The sequence below is a fragment of the Chelon labrosus genome (assembly GCF_963514085.1).
Source record: "Chelon labrosus genome assembly, chromosome: 24".
Classification (NCBI taxonomy): domain Eukaryota; kingdom Metazoa; phylum Chordata; class Actinopteri; order Mugiliformes; family Mugilidae; genus Chelon; species Chelon labrosus.
In genome coordinates this window covers 1,654,526-1,671,670 of record NC_140357.1, presented here as the reverse complement: position 1 = coordinate 1,671,670, position 17,145 = coordinate 1,654,526, and the positions used below count along the sequence as shown (strand labels likewise).

Here is a 17,145-nt window from a genome sequence, read left to right as displayed (position 1 = left end):
ACCCTCTATCGTGTCGTGTAGAGGGTGGTGGACATTGTTCATAATGGTCTGGATTTCATGTTCTTGCATCTGCCACCGTGTCAGCAGTTAGTTATGTGGAGTCACAGTATGATTTCAACTAATGGGCTCATACTGTTGTTGTATTATGACATGCTTGGCATTCATTTTCCTTTCACTTGGTTCTCCGATCTCTTTTGTTTCTTCCTCCCACTGAGTCCTAAGCTTTGCTAAATGCCTTTACATTTCCTTTGCATGCTGTTCGTGCATCTCTCGGCCCTGTACGGTTCAGCTTTCCTCTCGGGAGCCGGACCTGAGCTGTTGTCTCTCTGGGGGGTTGTCCATTTCTTCAGCGGGCCATGACATTCTGCTGGTCTGGTGCATCATTTTGCCCCTTTAGTCACGGTCTGATGAAGATGTCGGAAAAAATGAGGGCGGAATGGCTCAGATGCATTGTCGAGCTTTCGCTCGAGCAGTCCGTGGCATCAATAATAACAGCAGAGAGTCTCTAGTAGGTGTAGTATTTATTCCTCCATGCACACTACGAGCAAGCACCAGTCGCTCATTAAGTACTTCACTTAATACAGTTGTAAACATAGCTGGAAGATATCCATTTGCTTCGATACTACAGATTTTAGGGTACTTTCACACCTACTTCATTGTTTCAAAGTTCAAGAGTGTTTCCTCCAGCAATCGCACTCTGTTCCGGGACATATCAACCAAGATGAGAGTTACTACCGAGAGCAGTTTGTCTGCAGCAGGAAAACTGTAGTGCCAATTTGACCTACTGTCTATTAGACTATAATTATATAACCGAGCAGTGTACCTGATGCGCCTTTGGAAGAGAGAATGTCAAGTGAATAGGTTGTTGCACACCTCTGTGTACCCTTCTTCTGAAGCATTAGTTAAGTGCGTCTTCTCGGCATATGTATTAAAGCTTTGTTTTCTATGCGCAGCCTAGACGCTTGGTTAAGCCAACACGTTGTTCATATACAGAACGACAAATATGAGGCCTTCAGGATTGGCCACCTTCACACGGAAATACTAGCACATAGACGCAACCAGCATATGAAAAGGATTAGACTGTAATTTAGCTATAGAGGTTCCTGTGCAAACAGTTCAAATAATGTTAGACACATTACAACCATAGTGTGAGAAACTTTACAGGTGTACCAGAACCTTGCCTTTTTTCTGTAATGCTGTAATGTAATGCTGCTGTGATGCTACCAGCTAACCAACAAAATTCCCATGTACCTGGAGGTTTGTAAAGTTGGCAGATTACTTTCAAGACTACTCAAAGGAAAAGGATGGAGCAACATTCCAACCTGTAGTTGCTGAAAAAAGGACTGTTCTGACATGTATTGTCTGTCCACAGTCTAAATCAAAGAGACTCTGTAACAACATGACAATTTTGAGTAAAAGAGAGGTGGCAAAAATACAGTTGTGGAAAATTAATGGGACATGCCTTCCTGTCTTCAATAAATAGTTATTTCTGTAGGTCTGATGCACATTACAGGACTGGATAGTGGCATATCCTGATGTATGGGTGTATGTTGGCCTTAAGGTATAAATATGAGTTACCCATTTTCAAATATATTCTAATCTGGAAGCTGAACCAGTTTCACTATTCAGATTTTTTTGTGGCCGACATTCGGTCTGGAGTCTCTCCGTTGGGAACTATGCTATCTGCCGGGCCAATCAAATTGCTTGGATGTGATCCTTGGATGTGATTTCATTTTTTTTACATTAAAATGGCTAATTGATTGCGGTACTATCCAATTGCGTGCAGAGGTATTTTTCTCTCTGTATCTGTTGGAACATGCCCAATAATGAAATCCAAATGGATTATTACCAGTAGAGATGGGATTTATGGCTCTCTGAAGGGAGCCGGATCTTTTGGATCCATTTCTGTCAAAGACCCGTTCAAAAGACTTGGCTTGATTAGACATCTTAGACGTCCCACCAGTACATATTCTCTTGGTGAGATATCTGAGTCTAATAATCTGTCTAATCTAAAATACAGGTTCTAGACAGATGCTTTAAGTATCACGTGAGAAATTCGGTAAACACCTTTGAAATAACCAGGAATTGAACGGGGGTCCACTGCTATGCTCACCACTATACCATTTCCATAACCAATACCATCTCTAAGCAAAGCAGGAGATTCTGTGTGCATCTGAAAAAAAAATAAACAGAAATGGCTCGCAACTGCGATTCGGTTCCCATCGTTCGTTTTAAATTGCCGGTCAATCGATTCGGTTCATTCGCGAACGTCACAACCAGACGGAATTATCTGCTACCAGGGGTCTTCAACGTTTGCCAGGCCAAGGACCCCCAAACTGCTGGAGAGATTAAGTGGGGACCCCCTACTTATGTATATGTGTATTTAAAGACCTTTAAATACCCCCCCAGGGGTCGCGGACCCCCTGTTGAAGACCTCTGTGTAACGGGTGGTGTATGAACCCAGTTGCAGCACAAAAGACTCAGAACCAATGGACAGAGTTCGAAGGTTTACTGAAGCTCTGGCAAACAGTTCAACAAACACAGTAGCAGGCGGCTAGGTCGAGGCAGGCAGGGGTTCGGTACCAGAGAGACGATATCACAGGCAGACAATCCAATGAGGAGCAGGCAGCAGGAAACAATATAACCAGGCAATCAGTCAGAAACAAGCAAACGGGAATCAGGAGAGCGGAGGCTGAACTCTTGGTCAGAGACAGAAGGCTGAGACGATTACCAGGAGGCAGACAAAGCAGAAGAATCAGGGTCAGGGTCAATGGAAAAAATACTGAGAGCTTAATGACTGAACTGTGACACTCTGTGCTACCTTATTCGTTTGCTTGTGTGACTGAATATTATGGTTGTTGCTTTACGTTAGGCAGAATCTGTAATGATTTTCTTGTAATATGCTCTAAATATCAGATTTAACCCTTTTTTGGGGAAATTAATCATCATTTCAGATCCATAAACTTTAATTACAATTACATTCTGGTACAATGTCATACTGGAGACCATCCCTACCCCCTCTCCACCAACCCCGTAGATGAACTGGATGGATTTCACCACATATCCATTTGCTTGTGGCTTTGCTCTACTTTAGGAAATATTAAAGTGTTTATAAGTCTATAGTTTATTCAGTATTAGAGTTGATTTCCTCCTGTGCCTGCTCCTAAGTCTGTTTAAATTCACAGCATTTGTCTCCTTTACTCGGCGTGGAAATGTGTTCAGTAGTGAGGCCTGTTGTGTGCTGTGATGCGTGATCTGAAGGGTTATCACAGACGGAGGTAGCGTAAATACATTTTTGTTTATTTTGCGGCGCTTGTCCCGATTCTCCGTCCGTACGTCACGGATGGCCGGCCGCGCTATTTTTTTTAATATACACGCCACTTCCCATTGGTGCTGGCTGTTTATCCTCAGCAGTCGCATTTTATTTCCAATTTGTTTCCGAATCGCTGCACCACAAATGCCGTTCCATGTGAAAAAGTGTATAGAAAAATTCTTTGTGTCAGTAAATCAGATTCTGTAGCAAATAACAGCAAAACTTTTACACAGACTGAGGTAAACTAAGTTTTTAATACCGTGTAAGATTATTCTCAGGCCCCTAAAAAGTTTCTTGACAAGCCTTGATGATTATATTTGTTGACATTTCACTTACTGAGTTAATTTTCTTTTTCCATTATCCTGAGAAAGACAACCTACTGTAAGCCTTGTCCTCATTTCACTTTTCTCCTACAATGGAGCCAAAGAAGCCTGGTAACACTGACATTTCTAAAAATTTGAAGCCACACAGCTGAGCGGCAGGAGGATATACTCCATCCACAGATTCATTACGAAGAAGCAAGGCTTTCCTGCCAGTCCCACTGGCTTGGGGGTTTACTCAGTGCTGTCTCCAGAGAAAATCTAATTAGCCATTTCATTGGTTGTAATCAGTCTTCTCACTGATAGTCGCACAAGTATAGCAAACATCGTGAACCGGTGGCTTCTGTAACAGAGACGAAAACAAACCCAACATGACACAATTAGGCTCATTAGGAACTTCCTTGAAGAGGAAAAGCCGACGGCGTTAGCTAGGAGATTCTTCTGAGGCTGTATTTAGACCTGCGCAGTCACGACTTGGTTTTATGCATTATGCATAAGAGCTATGTACTGTGACATTCATTTATTGTGGTATGGCCTTTTGTACTTCTAGAGGGCTAAAACTGAGTATTGTTAAATGGTCTATGAAGGAGTTGCTACTTACACCTTTATTCTTGCTTCATAAAATGCTAATCCTGTTGCCTATCAGGACAATCCCGACACAGCTACTGTAATGTGGATGGGTCAGAAGAGGGAGCAATACCAGCAGTAGTTAGTTAACAGCAGTTAGTTAATGTAGCCGTTAACCGCATAGACATAGACATATATACATATATATATATATATATATATATATATATATACATGTTGTAAATATGACTATGGTTAGCCGAGCTCTGATGTGTGCATCAGTATAATCGGTGTACCAGGAAATCGTGCCCTGACAAAAGTTCCGTGATGTTTGGAATGCAAACTGCGATTAGAGACAAGAGGCGATTAATAACGTCACTCGCCACCAAGTGGTCAGGGGTGTGAATTGCAATCTGTCAAAATGACAGATGGCCTTCAGATTTTACCGTCACAGTTTTTTAAAAAAATGGTCAATGACGAAAAATATTCGGTTAACGCGACCCCTGGGCCCATACTAATGAAATACAGGTGGTATAGAAAGAGTGACAAGGAATTATACAAAGATTACACGTTTAGTACGGATTTTCTAGTTGTTTTAAAGGCCCTTACCAAAGTCACGTAGGATCATTCTATGGGTACTATTGTGATGATTATCAAAAAATATGCATATAATAATATATAACACATATATATATAATAATAATATATAATAAATGAATGCAGTAGTCTTTACCAAAGCAACTCTGTTAATTTGAAAATTAGAATACCAACCACCAACCAAGGCTTGCCAGGGTACTGGTCACACATATTAGCTTGGCATCTGCTGCTTCATTCATGCTTTATGATTACATTCATCAACTCTGGCAACCAGCTAATTGTATTTGTACATTTATACAATGCATCTATTCTAACCTTTTTACTTTTACCCTGCTGCTTTTTTTTCCATGCTCATCCACCTTCTCATGCGCTATAATTTCCGCTTTGTCGGTTCGGCCGAGACCGAGGGGTTAGTTCTCCTGTAGAATCCACACAGGCGCTCCGGGTATTTAAGCCCATTCCATCAAATCCAAAATTTGCCAGAAGTGATTAGTTCCCACTAGAAGTGCACAGTTTTGACGGAATTTTGTCAACCATCTGTGTTTCCTGCAGGTCAAGTCCCCCGGCCATCTCGAACCCAACAGAGGCTGCTCGTCACAGAGCGGGACGAAGCGGAAACCATGAGTGAGTTATTTTTTTCACTTCTTCTACAGGTTATTTTATAATAAACCTTATGTGGATTCTATATGTAAACCGAACCCAATGAATGTTTACATATCCGTCATGTATCACCGTGTTGTCCTTGAATGTCTTTGAAAATGCAACTTCTTTTGGTTTGCTCGGAAGGTGGGATTGGAGATTAATCCCAGAGTCAGGGTGTATCACCTGTGAGGTTTCAGCCTATTTTGATGACAAATTCTAACAAAAAAAGCTCCCATAAGCCCCTTGTGAGAGCCACCCCTGCATTCAGCATGTAGGTCTATTTCAGCCTAAGTCAATCTGACCCGGGGTAAGCCTTAATACGGAAAAGATGGATAAAGCATTACTCTGAGTGGGGTTAACATGAAGGGCAAAGCAAACAAAAGGAAACAAAATTCACCTCGCCGCATTTTTCAAAACTCATAGTTTATTCATAAGCAAAGGATGTGTGGTTTGTGGGGTAGACTGAAAATAATCTTAAAGACGTGAACCAGATTACCCAATTTGGCATCGCGTCAGCTCGCCGCTCATTTGCCTCAACGCCAACTGATAGAGCCTTTTTAACACTCTTCATTATTTGCGTCGGACACCAGTAATCCCGTCCCTGTTCTGTGTAAGCCAGAGTGTTACCAGTTGGGAGAACATGTGGATTATGCTAGATAGGGTAGTGAGGTTTGGTTGCAGGCTGACGACAGAAGCGCCGAAGGTTGTTCAAGGGCATTTTAGTTTTCTAAAATGAACAGAATTGGAAAAAGAATCAATTATCAGGTGGTAGGTAGGTGGTGACTCACACTTAAAGCCAAACATGTCTGTCCCTGCAGCTGCCCAATAGTTCCCCATTTAATAAAGACAATTTCCACTTCTCTGTTTGCTTGCTGAACTGCAGCATTCATTTTTTATTTTTTTTCAGCGCTGCAACAATGACAATATTTTCTCTCTTCCCCAACAGGCCTATAATCGCACTTCTCCTCTTGTTGCTCAGGGTATTATCCCCATTATTGTTTTTTTGTTTGTTTGAGTTTTGTGTCCCACTTGCATGCCTGTTATTTACTCTGCATACAGTAGTCTACTGTGCCGTGGCTGGAAATCAGACTGCTCTCTCAATGCACTGTACTGTTTGATTGGGGAGGAAGGGATTTACAGTTTATATTAAAATGCATAAATGTAAAATGAAAATGACAATCATCTAGGGTCCGGGTTCTGTTGCACTATATCAAATCTGAAATCTTTTATCGAATCTGAATTTCTAATGCATTACTGAATCTTATTTAGAGTTAGGCTTAGACTTAGGATAGACTTTATTGATCCACGAAGGAAATTGCTTGGTCACAGTAGTTGAAAAAAAAAGAAATAGGTTCTGACTGGTCAAAAATTACAATGTAACAGCAGCAGTAGCTGGTAAAACAATGATAAACCATAGAAAAACATCAAGGTGCTTGTTTGGTCCCTTAATTTAATTTAATTTTAATTTAATTGTATTTAGATAGGGACAGTGCATATTGATGGACATCAGTACAAGTACACAATGTAAATATGCTAGAATTAGCACCATAGCTAGTTTTCATCTATTGTCCCTAGGCAGATTCTCTGTTATGAGTGCCTGACTCCCCTGGTCTCCATTATTCTGCTCCGATACAAAGTTTATATACAGTAAACCACCATCAATTTTATTTTGTGGCTGACTGCAGTCTCTGCAAAAGGTGAGAAGACTATCAAATAAAGGTTGTGAAATGAAAGATTTGATAAGGGAAAATACTCTGCAGTACTTTTTTGATGATATTTGACTACTTCAGTTTTAAAGGTGAATGTGATTTATGTGGTATATACCTTTAGGCTCCATTAACACGCAAAAATAATATTTTGGCTAAAAAAGTTGACACCTTTTTTTTCTACCTCGCTCTTTCACCTCCACCCCTATAAACCTTTTTTTTACAGGATTGTTCTTCTTTCCCGAGCACCGCAAGGAGTAACCTATCGAGCTTTTGATGGAGGATGTTATAAATGGAAATTTACATTAAGTTCCACTGGCTTTGTTAACAGGGCCTGGTGATATGTGCTCCCAAAACATTTTTAATAGAGCCATACCTTGAGAATTGATATATTGCCAATGGGTTGATATTGACAGTTTTGATTGCTCAATTGTAATCTGCATCTGCGCTTTTTCCTTGGGCTGTGCCTGGATTAGGTGAATGTGTTTTATTAGATGTGTCATAAAAGCATTAACCTGTTTAGAATAGAGTGATACGACTATAATATATAATATATTCTTGGAATATCATCAGCTAAATATTGAAGGAACACACATCACTTGTTCAGTTGCAAAGAGAGATAAATGAATCTCTAAATTTTACATTTACAAGATCCTTCAACGAAGGCGTTGTAAGTTACTCTTTCTGGGCACCGCAGGTTCACGCAGCACAGATGTTAAGGAAAATCAAAACTTGGACAACCTTTTCTCCAAAGAAAGGGTTGCAGCTGAGGCTGCCGGACGCCCCAATGGGAGTGCTGGGGTTGCGAGGAAACGTCCCCTGGAGGAGGGCAATAATGGGCACATGCATTCCAAGTACAGGCCCAAGAAGCGTAAGAAACTCCCTGGGCCCATTCTGCCCAAGAATGCCCTTATGCAGCTGAATGAGATCAAACCAGGGCTGCAGTACAAACTGCTCTCTCAGACTGGGCCGGTCCATGCGCCTGTCTTTGTTATGACGGTGGAGGTCAACGGGCAGTTCTTCGAGGGTTCAGGTCCGACCAAGAAGAAAGCAAAGCTGAATGCAGCAGAAAAGGCGCTACGCTCCTTCATCCAGGTCCCCAACGCCTCTGAAGCACACATGGCCATGGGCCGGACACTGTCCGTTCACACAGACTTCACCTCGGATCAGGCTGACTTTCCAGACGTGCTGTTTAATGCCTTTGAGACATCCAGCCGTATAGATGTCCCGTTTTACCTCGCTTCCAACAGTAACGGCCCCTTCAGCTCATTGGTTATTGAGTACCCTTGGCTATCATCCCCTGTCCCAAACCTAGCCCAGTCCCCCTTAACTCCAGCACCCTCTACTTCCATTTCTCCAACAAGTGGCAAGAATCCAGTCATGATCCTCAACGAGTTACGGCCAGGCCTCAAGTATGACTTTGTGTCAGAGAGTGGGGAGAGCCATGCCAAGAGCTTTGTCATGTCAGTGACGGTAGACGCCCGGAATTTCCAGGGTTCCGGGAGGAATAAGAGGCTGGCCAAGGCTCGGGCCGCCCAAGCCGCTTTGTCTGCTCTCTTTAACATGCAGCTGAACCAGCCACCATCACAACAGCCCATACCCAGAGAGGGACTACAGCTTCACCTGCCACAGGTAAGCACTGAAGAAGGCAAACGATTTTTACTTAAGGTATGTTGATGTCATCACATCTTAATGAAACGCATTAGCAACTTTGGTATTTCTTTTGATTTGTCCTATGCCACTAAATACTATTCTTTCTGAAAATACTATTCCCATGACATCAAACCATGGGAACGGATCCAATTCAACCGTAGCAGCCATGTTCTCTTAGTTTTCTTGGTGTTCCTACGATCATCTGAATTTACGGTTTACTCAACCACCTATGAAGCATCTCCCTCTGCCAGGCCTTCTGATATTTGTTTTCACCCTCCAGTAAATGCAAGAATGACCAGTTGGGTGTCCCTCAAGCAATCCAGGCATCCTCTCTAAACCCACTCTTCATCTGGGTCAGGCTTGCCACACACATATGATTCCGCTACCGTCCCCAGGCTACGTCCAAGTCAGGGATTCCTCCAGAATTCCACCGCGGCCACTCATTCCAAATCTGAGCCACATCCAAAGCTATACATGTATTCATAGCTCCGCCCATGACATTAGAAGGACTCTCTTCAAGCTTGCCTCAGTACACCCTTTTCTGGGGTACAGAGCCGGAGCTTCCAGAGACTTGGTCCCACATCTCCAGTCTCCATATCCCACCTCTTTCATCTGATTCCCTTGACACCTCCCTTCCTAACCCTTCAACGCTTCTCATCTCATCCCTTCAGGCCCTTTCATCCCTCAGCTTACCTCATCTTGATTCACATCAATTAACAAGCTTGCATCTCACAAAATAAAAAAAACTACCGTGTTGTCAAGTTATTGTAAATTGTTGTACACAAAATCAAACAGAGGATTTACATATCGGTGCAATATCATCAGATATTGGGATTTACTATTTTTATTTTGCGGACGAAAATACTGGCTGAAGGAGGAAGTGGCCTTTGATCGTAGGCTGCAAACAGCTTCTTGTCTGATCTCTATCCACTAATGCAAGACTCCTCTAAAACTAATCCCTGCCTGTAATCCCTGCACACGTGTAACAAATCTGCTATCTTAATTACCATCACTCTATGAAAGCTGTACAGAGTCCGCTATTCATTATACCAGTTTTTCCCAAGTCACTCTGTCTGACTCATTTCGTGAAGCGGAGGATTTGGTTTCTTTTAAGTAGCTCAGATCCCTGCCTGTCATTCACACCAGTGCTACGTTCCTAATTGAAACATCCAATAGTAGTTTGTGTCCAGATAAGGAGAGCTTTCACAAGTGTTTTATCCTACTTTAACATTGTTATCTCCTGCTGTTCGGTGAATCGTAATACATGAAATTGAATAGTCAGTGTATGAATTTAGATATTTCTACATCATTCTAACATTTTGCTTCACACCTAATTCTCCAGGTCCTGGCCGACGCCGTCTCCCGTCTTGTCATTGACAAGTTCAGCGAACTGACGGACAACTTCTCGTCCCCGCATGCTCGACGGAAAGTCTTGGCAGGTGTTGTCATGACTACAGGTATTTTTTAATCAGTTCTGCTGCAGACAATCAGTGTGTTGTGTGAACGTCGCTGTGTCAGTGTTTACAGACTGGACAATGGAACGCTGCAGCTATGCGCATAGATGGAGGAACAGTCTGAGTTTTCAGTCAAAAGTTCTATTGTCCTCAACGACTCCTTTGACTCCTGTCTGAACAGATGCCATATTTTCCGTTAAGTAATCCAAACAGAAGATACAGTGATCGAGTAACTTGATTAATTTAATTTAATGTCAGGTATCTTCAGTATAGAACTGTCCTTGTAGAAGTGATGGAAAGTAAAAGTGTTTTTTGAGAGTTTTATTAAAGCACATTTTTGTATTGCTTGTATTCTAATTTACACTTCACTAGTTCAATATTAAAAAAAAATCATCATTCAGTAGCATGGAAGCCAGACAAACGTCCCCACCTACAATTTTTCTGTGGCCTGGAACCCCTCCGTTGGGAACTGATTATGCGACTGTAAAGATAAGCCAGTCCAATCAAATTGTTTGGGTGGGCTTTACGCAGTGATGGACAGAGGACAGGGACAGCAACATAGTCATACTCTTGGGTAGAAGCATATCACAGCCTCCTTTTGGAGTTTGCTAAAAGGTCTTCTAAAACATATTTTCTACTCCTATTTTTGATTAGGGTTCCTAAGTACTGTTTCTGCTTAACAATTGGCACTGCTCACCAACTGGCGTGTATGATGAAGCATGGTGGTGGGAGCATCATGCTAGCATCATGCTATTGGGGGGAAAACTTGAAATTCCAATTTTATCAAGTTAAATCTACAACACAAGATGTAGAAAAACAAAAATATGTGAGAATACTTTGAGTATATTGTGTGGATGACGTTTATTCAACAGATGATTGGATCAAAAGGTCTTTACAAGAGTAAAGACCTTTTGACCCAAGTAGATCGTTTAGACTGTATGATACCACCACCACACCAGTTTATACTTGCTTGATGTACCTCTGCAAACTCTTTTGTTTCTTCCCATCCAGGCACAAATGTGAAGGAGGCTCAGGTCATCTGCGTGTCCACAGGAACAAAGTGCATTAACGGTGAATACATGAGCGACAGGGGTTTGGCCCTCAACGACTGCCACGCTGAGATCGTAGCTCGTCGGTCTCTCATCAGGTTCCTGTACTCCCAGCTGGAGCATTTCCTCAGGTGATGGCTTCCTAGACCCCATTTTGGTTTAAAAATCAGAATGAGGCCATTTTTAGCCATTCTAATATGTAATTGAAGTTCTGTAGCAGTCCTCTCAGAAACCTCACCAGCCATTGTCTGTATTTGAATCTTTAGTAACGATGAAGAGGTGCACCAGGAATCCATCTTCACTAGATATGACAACAGACAAGGCTTCAGGCTGAAGGACAATGTCCAGTTCCATTTGTACATCAGCACTTCCCCTTGCGGAGACGCCCGTATCTTCTCACCTCATGAAGCTGGGGTAGAAGGTGAGCAAATGAAAAGAGACTGAAAGACTGTGATAAAAGATACAACTTTAACAAGATTTTTTTTTTTTAGATTTTTTGAGTTTGATGTTTTATCCTCTCTGCGTTTATCCTTGCATTTGTTCCTATGTCAGATCAGGGAGACAGACACCCCAACCGAAAGGCCCGCGGACAGCTGCGCACTAAAATCGAGTCGGGTGAAGGAACCATCCCTGTGCGCTCCAGTAACACCATTCAGACGTGGGACGGGGTTCTTCAGGGCGAGAGGCTGCTCACCATGTCCTGCAGCGACAAGATTGCCAGGTCTGTATTAATATGAACGCGACCCGCTCAGGCAGTCACATGCAGTGGTTTTGTCCTGTACAATTTCCTCCTCTGTCCTAAAACATCCAAGTTGGGCCATGCAGACGTGAGACTGATTGACAATTGGAACCTACACAGTCATAATAATAATAAGAAGAAGAAGAAGAGTGAGAGAAAATAAATATGCTAGTATTGTTTTTGCAATATTACATCCTCAGTGTCTTTACATGGAAATGCATAAACATGCAGTATAAGGGTACAGTATACAGTATTCAGTGCCATATTGGAATAGCCTAATAGTGGCATCAACAGGGTTAAGGGAAATGGACAGAATGACAGAACCCCAACAGCCTAGGCCTATAGCAGCATAACCAAGGAATGGTTCAGGGTCACCCGAGCAAGCCCTAACTGCAAGCTTTATTATAATGGAAAGTTTTAAGTATAATTCTCATAAATGTATTGGAATAAGAGGTTGTTTGGGTCCGGACCGGAACTGTGACCTGCCTATTACTGACATTGGCTATGCAGTATAAGTACTTGGATCAATCTAGCTGTAGTACATACTTAACTGTCTTTTAAATGATCTAATGATTGAAGGTTGTTTTTCACAGGCTGCACATCATATGACAGGGTAGCAGGGAAAGGTAGGACCCAAATGCAAGGGAAGTAAAAAGCAAGGCACACAGAGTCTGTGAATTCAGGCAGGAACAACAGGACGGCATGCCGGTAACTCAACACGACAATGGAAAAAGCAGGGATATAAAATGCGCAAGGGCTGATAGGATAACAAGAAACAGCTGGACCATGAGGAGAGGAGTACACCAACAAAAGACAAGGCGAGACAGGTGAATGCAATAACAAGGGAGTAAAAAAAGACAAAGACAGACATAGGGATCAGGACCTTTTCAAAATAACAGGTCACCTTCTCCGGGATGATTTCTGATCAATTACGAGAAGGTCACTAACAGCTGAGAACTTCTCTTAACTTTTGGTTGGAACAATAATATCCCTCCCATTTAACCTCCTTCGGTTCATTAGTTCTCATTTGGTTTTATAAAAAGATGACTCCACTGAGACCTTCACTCTTAACCCCTCAGGTGGAATGTTGTTGGAATTCAAGGCTCTCTGATGAGCTACTTCACCGAGCCCATCTACTTCTCCAGCATCATCCTGGGCAGCCTATACCACGCTGACCACCTCTCCAGAGCCATGTACCAGAGGATTACTGAGCTTGAGGATTTGCCGCGGCCCTTCAATTTGAACAGGCCGCTGCTCAGTGGTAAGAAATTACTGATTTCCCATAAATATCCCATAGATATCCCATAAAACCTGTGATTACAGCTTTTATGGGATATCTGGGGCCCTTTTTGAGATAAGGGCCCCAGATCTGAGCCTTGAGATAAGTGCTTGAACTTAATGGAATCCAAACAAAACCAGTCCTGATGTGATGTGTCCATGTTCCACAGGAATAAGCAATGCAGAGGCTCGTCAGCCGGGAAAAGCGCCCAACTTTAGTGTGAACTGGGTTGTGGGAGACCAGGGCTTGGAGGTGATCAACGCCACCACGGGGAAAGATGATCTGGGTCGACCCTCCAGGCTCTGCAAACACGCCCTCTACAGCCGCTGGATGCGCCTACACTGCAAGGTAACACTCAGCTGAGCCATTGGACTTTTGTTATAACTAAACACCGTGAACAATTATTCCTGGTGAGGAGGTATGTGCGAAGGCAGCGTGGTAAGAAAGAAAAGGGGAAGGCAATGTCAGTCATTGCAGGTACTGAATCTCAGCTGTTAACTATCTGCCTCGCAAATAAATTAATGTTACATGTGCTGTATTTGTCCGAACCGTTAAATCTGATATGAGGCTTCCTTAGTCAGTACTTCCTGTGATCCAAACAATTCCCGTAGAAGTTAGGACATGTGGACAGAGCTGGGGAAGTAATGAATTGTCTTCCCCAGTTGAGAAAGACATCTACATAATATGATTATTATGACAAAAACAAGCTTACTCTTTAGTTAAATAACCGTGAACAACTCCCGCCCATGTTCCGTAGCTCTCCGCCACCATGCGGATCAAAACGGCGAGGCCCAGCAGCTACCACGAGGCCAAGCAGGCAGCGGTGGAGTACCACTCCGCCAAACAGATGCTCTTCAGGTCCTTCTACAAAGCCGGACTGGGCGCCTGGGTGAAAAAGCCGATAGAGCAAGACCAGTTTGCTCTCACCACGTGAGTCAGTTCCGGTTCGGAAAGGCAGTCGTTATGTGACTGTCAAGACTACGGACTTTACTTAGTGAAACATTGGAGAACTAATTTTCTTCTGGATTGTTCATGGATTGGATCGTGCGCTCCGGGGATTTTAACATTCCACCTCAATTTTTTTTAACTGAAGTATGCTAAATAATACCACTGTTCTGTCAGTTATGCAACTCTTTTGTTGGAAAACAGCCTTGATTGGAACCAACGTTAGCTAAATGGCACTTGTTTAGATAATGAAACTGATGATTTTGCATGTAGTATTATACCAAACTCATAGGAACGGAATATCCTCTGCAAATCACATGGATAAGGCAGTTATTTTTCGGTAGTTTCAGTACGTACACTCAGAGGATTGGGGTGCTACAGCTTTATCCTCTTGCGCAATCACAAATGCAAACTTTGACGTCTGCATCAGGCAATTTTTGATATAGGTGGAATTTAGGGTAACTTCATAAACGTACAACTGTCAAATGAGTCTCCACAAGAGTCCTATACATACACATCAGTCCACACAGCAGAAAAACATCCTGTCTGAAAGGTAGTGCTGTCCTCTGGATCAGCTTTGTCCAAATGTCTTTATATCTCATAATTTAAATAAATAAAAGTGGTCTACTGCCCATGAATTCTGCAAAGAAGTGTTGAATAAATAGTGATTGAAGTTGAACTTTGTCCAAGGAGGACCAAAATTGCGTGTTCAACGGAAAGACAATATAAAGCTTAAACATTGGAGACAGAATGTTTTTGACTTTGATTGAAGAGGAATGATCTCTTGAGATGCCAATAACTCTTAAAGTAGAAAAGAATTTGGGATAAGCCAGATTAGGCCATTAGACCAAAAAAAGTGCACTTTTTATTAAAGTAATAAGCCCTGTGTGATAATTTGATGAATCAATACACCACATGGATAAATATAATTCAACAATTGCTGGATTTACACAAACAAAATCCATTAATAATCGGAGTAATAACAAAAATGCCTCATGTAACCTCCTCAATGAGAATGGACTACCCTAATCTAAAATAATAATAAGAACCAGGACTTGTTAACGTGTAATTTTTACCACCATGAAAAAAAAAAAATCACTAAAGATGTCAGCATCTGTCTATTTTAATTTCAAATATTATTGTGCATTCTACAATACGTAGAAATTTTATTTGTAAAGGATGCCTATTTCATGTACTCATGCAACATGTAGGCCTTCATTTCTATGTAGTAAACCTTTCCAAATGTTTTTAATTTTTTAAAATCTTTTCTTTATTTTTAACTATACTTTATATATACACTCTATATATACTGTAAATCCCTCTGTTTCTAATTGTTTTGATGAAAATGTGTTCTGACCTCCAGTATGTGTGCACTTTTTCATTTTATTTTCCAGCCTTACCTGGGTCCAGGTACAAGTTGCATTTGCACAATATATGCACTTTTATTTTTTATATAAGTGAGACGACGACCACTGCGTAAAGCAGTCTGATATAAATGACTGAAAAAAAAATATGCCCCATATGTCAGTCTTTCATTTCCACGCGTCACTAATTGGTGCAATCCTGGTTATTCATTTTCTCCATATAGCTAGGCAACACTGTGGCCGTTCAGACCTTGTCATTAAAATGTGATATTGGATATGACACTTGGTTCGCCAAATCTGTCTCGAAGTTTTGCGCTTTATATGCAAATAATCAACAAAGACTTCAATTTGGGCGCGGTAGAATATTGTAACAGCTGTTTTGTCCAATGGATCAATGCCTACTGCTGTATCAGAACTATTGATCAGAGCACAGATTGTTGTGTTTGTTGTGCATTATACTGTAGACTGTAAATAAAGATGGATGACGGAACTCCTCAAAAGTTTTTCAAGGATAGTTTCTCTCATTTTTGGTAGTTAATGTAGTACTGATGCATTTCAAGTATACATTTTTCTGATAAGTTTAGTTTTAGGAGGTAGAGCAGAGCGCAGCATTAATCAAACGAAAAGGCGAGTCTGGCGGAAGTGTGGGCGGGTCATCGATAACGTGGCTCCGCACCACTCCAAACTCGCAACATGGCACCACCCGTATCCCCGAGAAAGCACCATCAGTTTGACCAGTGCAAGGAAGTGGGGATGCAGGGTCCATATTTATATACAGTCTATGTCGTGCATCATGACATGAAGACTTAGGGAGATGAGGCACATTTTGGAACAAGCTGTAAAGCCTCTCTCTCAATTAAAACATGCACAAAAATCAAACTTAACTCGACTGCATCAATAATAACCACATTTTGCTACATTTTTTTTTTTTATAACAGAATCACACACAGCTTTATTGTTGCCATTTTAAAAGGATGCCATTAAAAGTCAACTTGGGGTTCTTTTTCCCTTTCAGGCAGTTTTTTTTTTTTTTTTTTTTAATAATTGAGGCAAAAATCTGTATACATGAGAGTATTCCGTTGAGTAGGCAATCCTTATCGTGACCCAGGATGCACTGTGTGTTCACACTGCCGAAGGAATACGGTCAAACGCAACCTGGCGCGTGCTTACAGCTGTACGATCGGATTGCCCAGGACGCACGTTGATGCGAGGTCTGAACGAGGTCACGGTGGGGCCTAATGCATGAGCGCCACCTGTAAAGCATGACAAATCCAGTAATAAGATGTGTAGAAACTTGAGTAACGGATCAAGAGATTTAATAAAATGCTACTAAAATTTGTTCTGGTTGTCTATGGTTGTCTATGGTGCTTTGAAAAGGGAAAACACAGACTTTAAAGGGGTTCATGAGAACTTTTTGTTCAAAATAGGGGATTAAGAAGAGCAAAATCAGTCGTTTACATGAGCAACATGCTATTTAAAAGCTGTATACCATCATGCCAGCGAAGGTATAATGTTAA

General features: G+C 41.7%; 1 protein-coding gene across 1 annotated transcript in view; it reads left to right on the top strand.

Annotated features, from left to right (window-relative positions):
• The window catches only part of LOC311509334 (double-stranded RNA-specific editase 1-like), a 38,332-nt gene extending 23,149 nt beyond the window's left edge, over positions 1 to 15,183 (top strand). Inside the window, exons 2-10 of the mRNA XM_084574481.1 lie at positions 5,350 to 5,421; positions 7,843 to 8,777; positions 10,141 to 10,255; positions 11,264 to 11,432; positions 11,568 to 11,722; positions 11,854 to 12,022; positions 13,120 to 13,301; positions 13,489 to 13,667; positions 14,077 to 15,183. Of these exons, the coding sequence (XP_084430607.1) occupies positions 5,418 to 5,421; positions 7,843 to 8,777; positions 10,141 to 10,255; positions 11,264 to 11,432; positions 11,568 to 11,722; positions 11,854 to 12,022; positions 13,120 to 13,301; positions 13,489 to 13,667; positions 14,077 to 14,253 (2,085 nt within the window). The 5' untranslated portion in view covers positions 5,350 to 5,417 and the 3' untranslated portion in view covers positions 14,254 to 15,183. The remainder of the gene's footprint in view (positions 1 to 5,349; positions 5,422 to 7,842; positions 8,778 to 10,140; positions 10,256 to 11,263; positions 11,433 to 11,567; positions 11,723 to 11,853; positions 12,023 to 13,119; positions 13,302 to 13,488; positions 13,668 to 14,076) is intronic.
• The last annotated feature ends 1,962 nt before the right edge of the window (positions 15,184 to 17,145 follow it).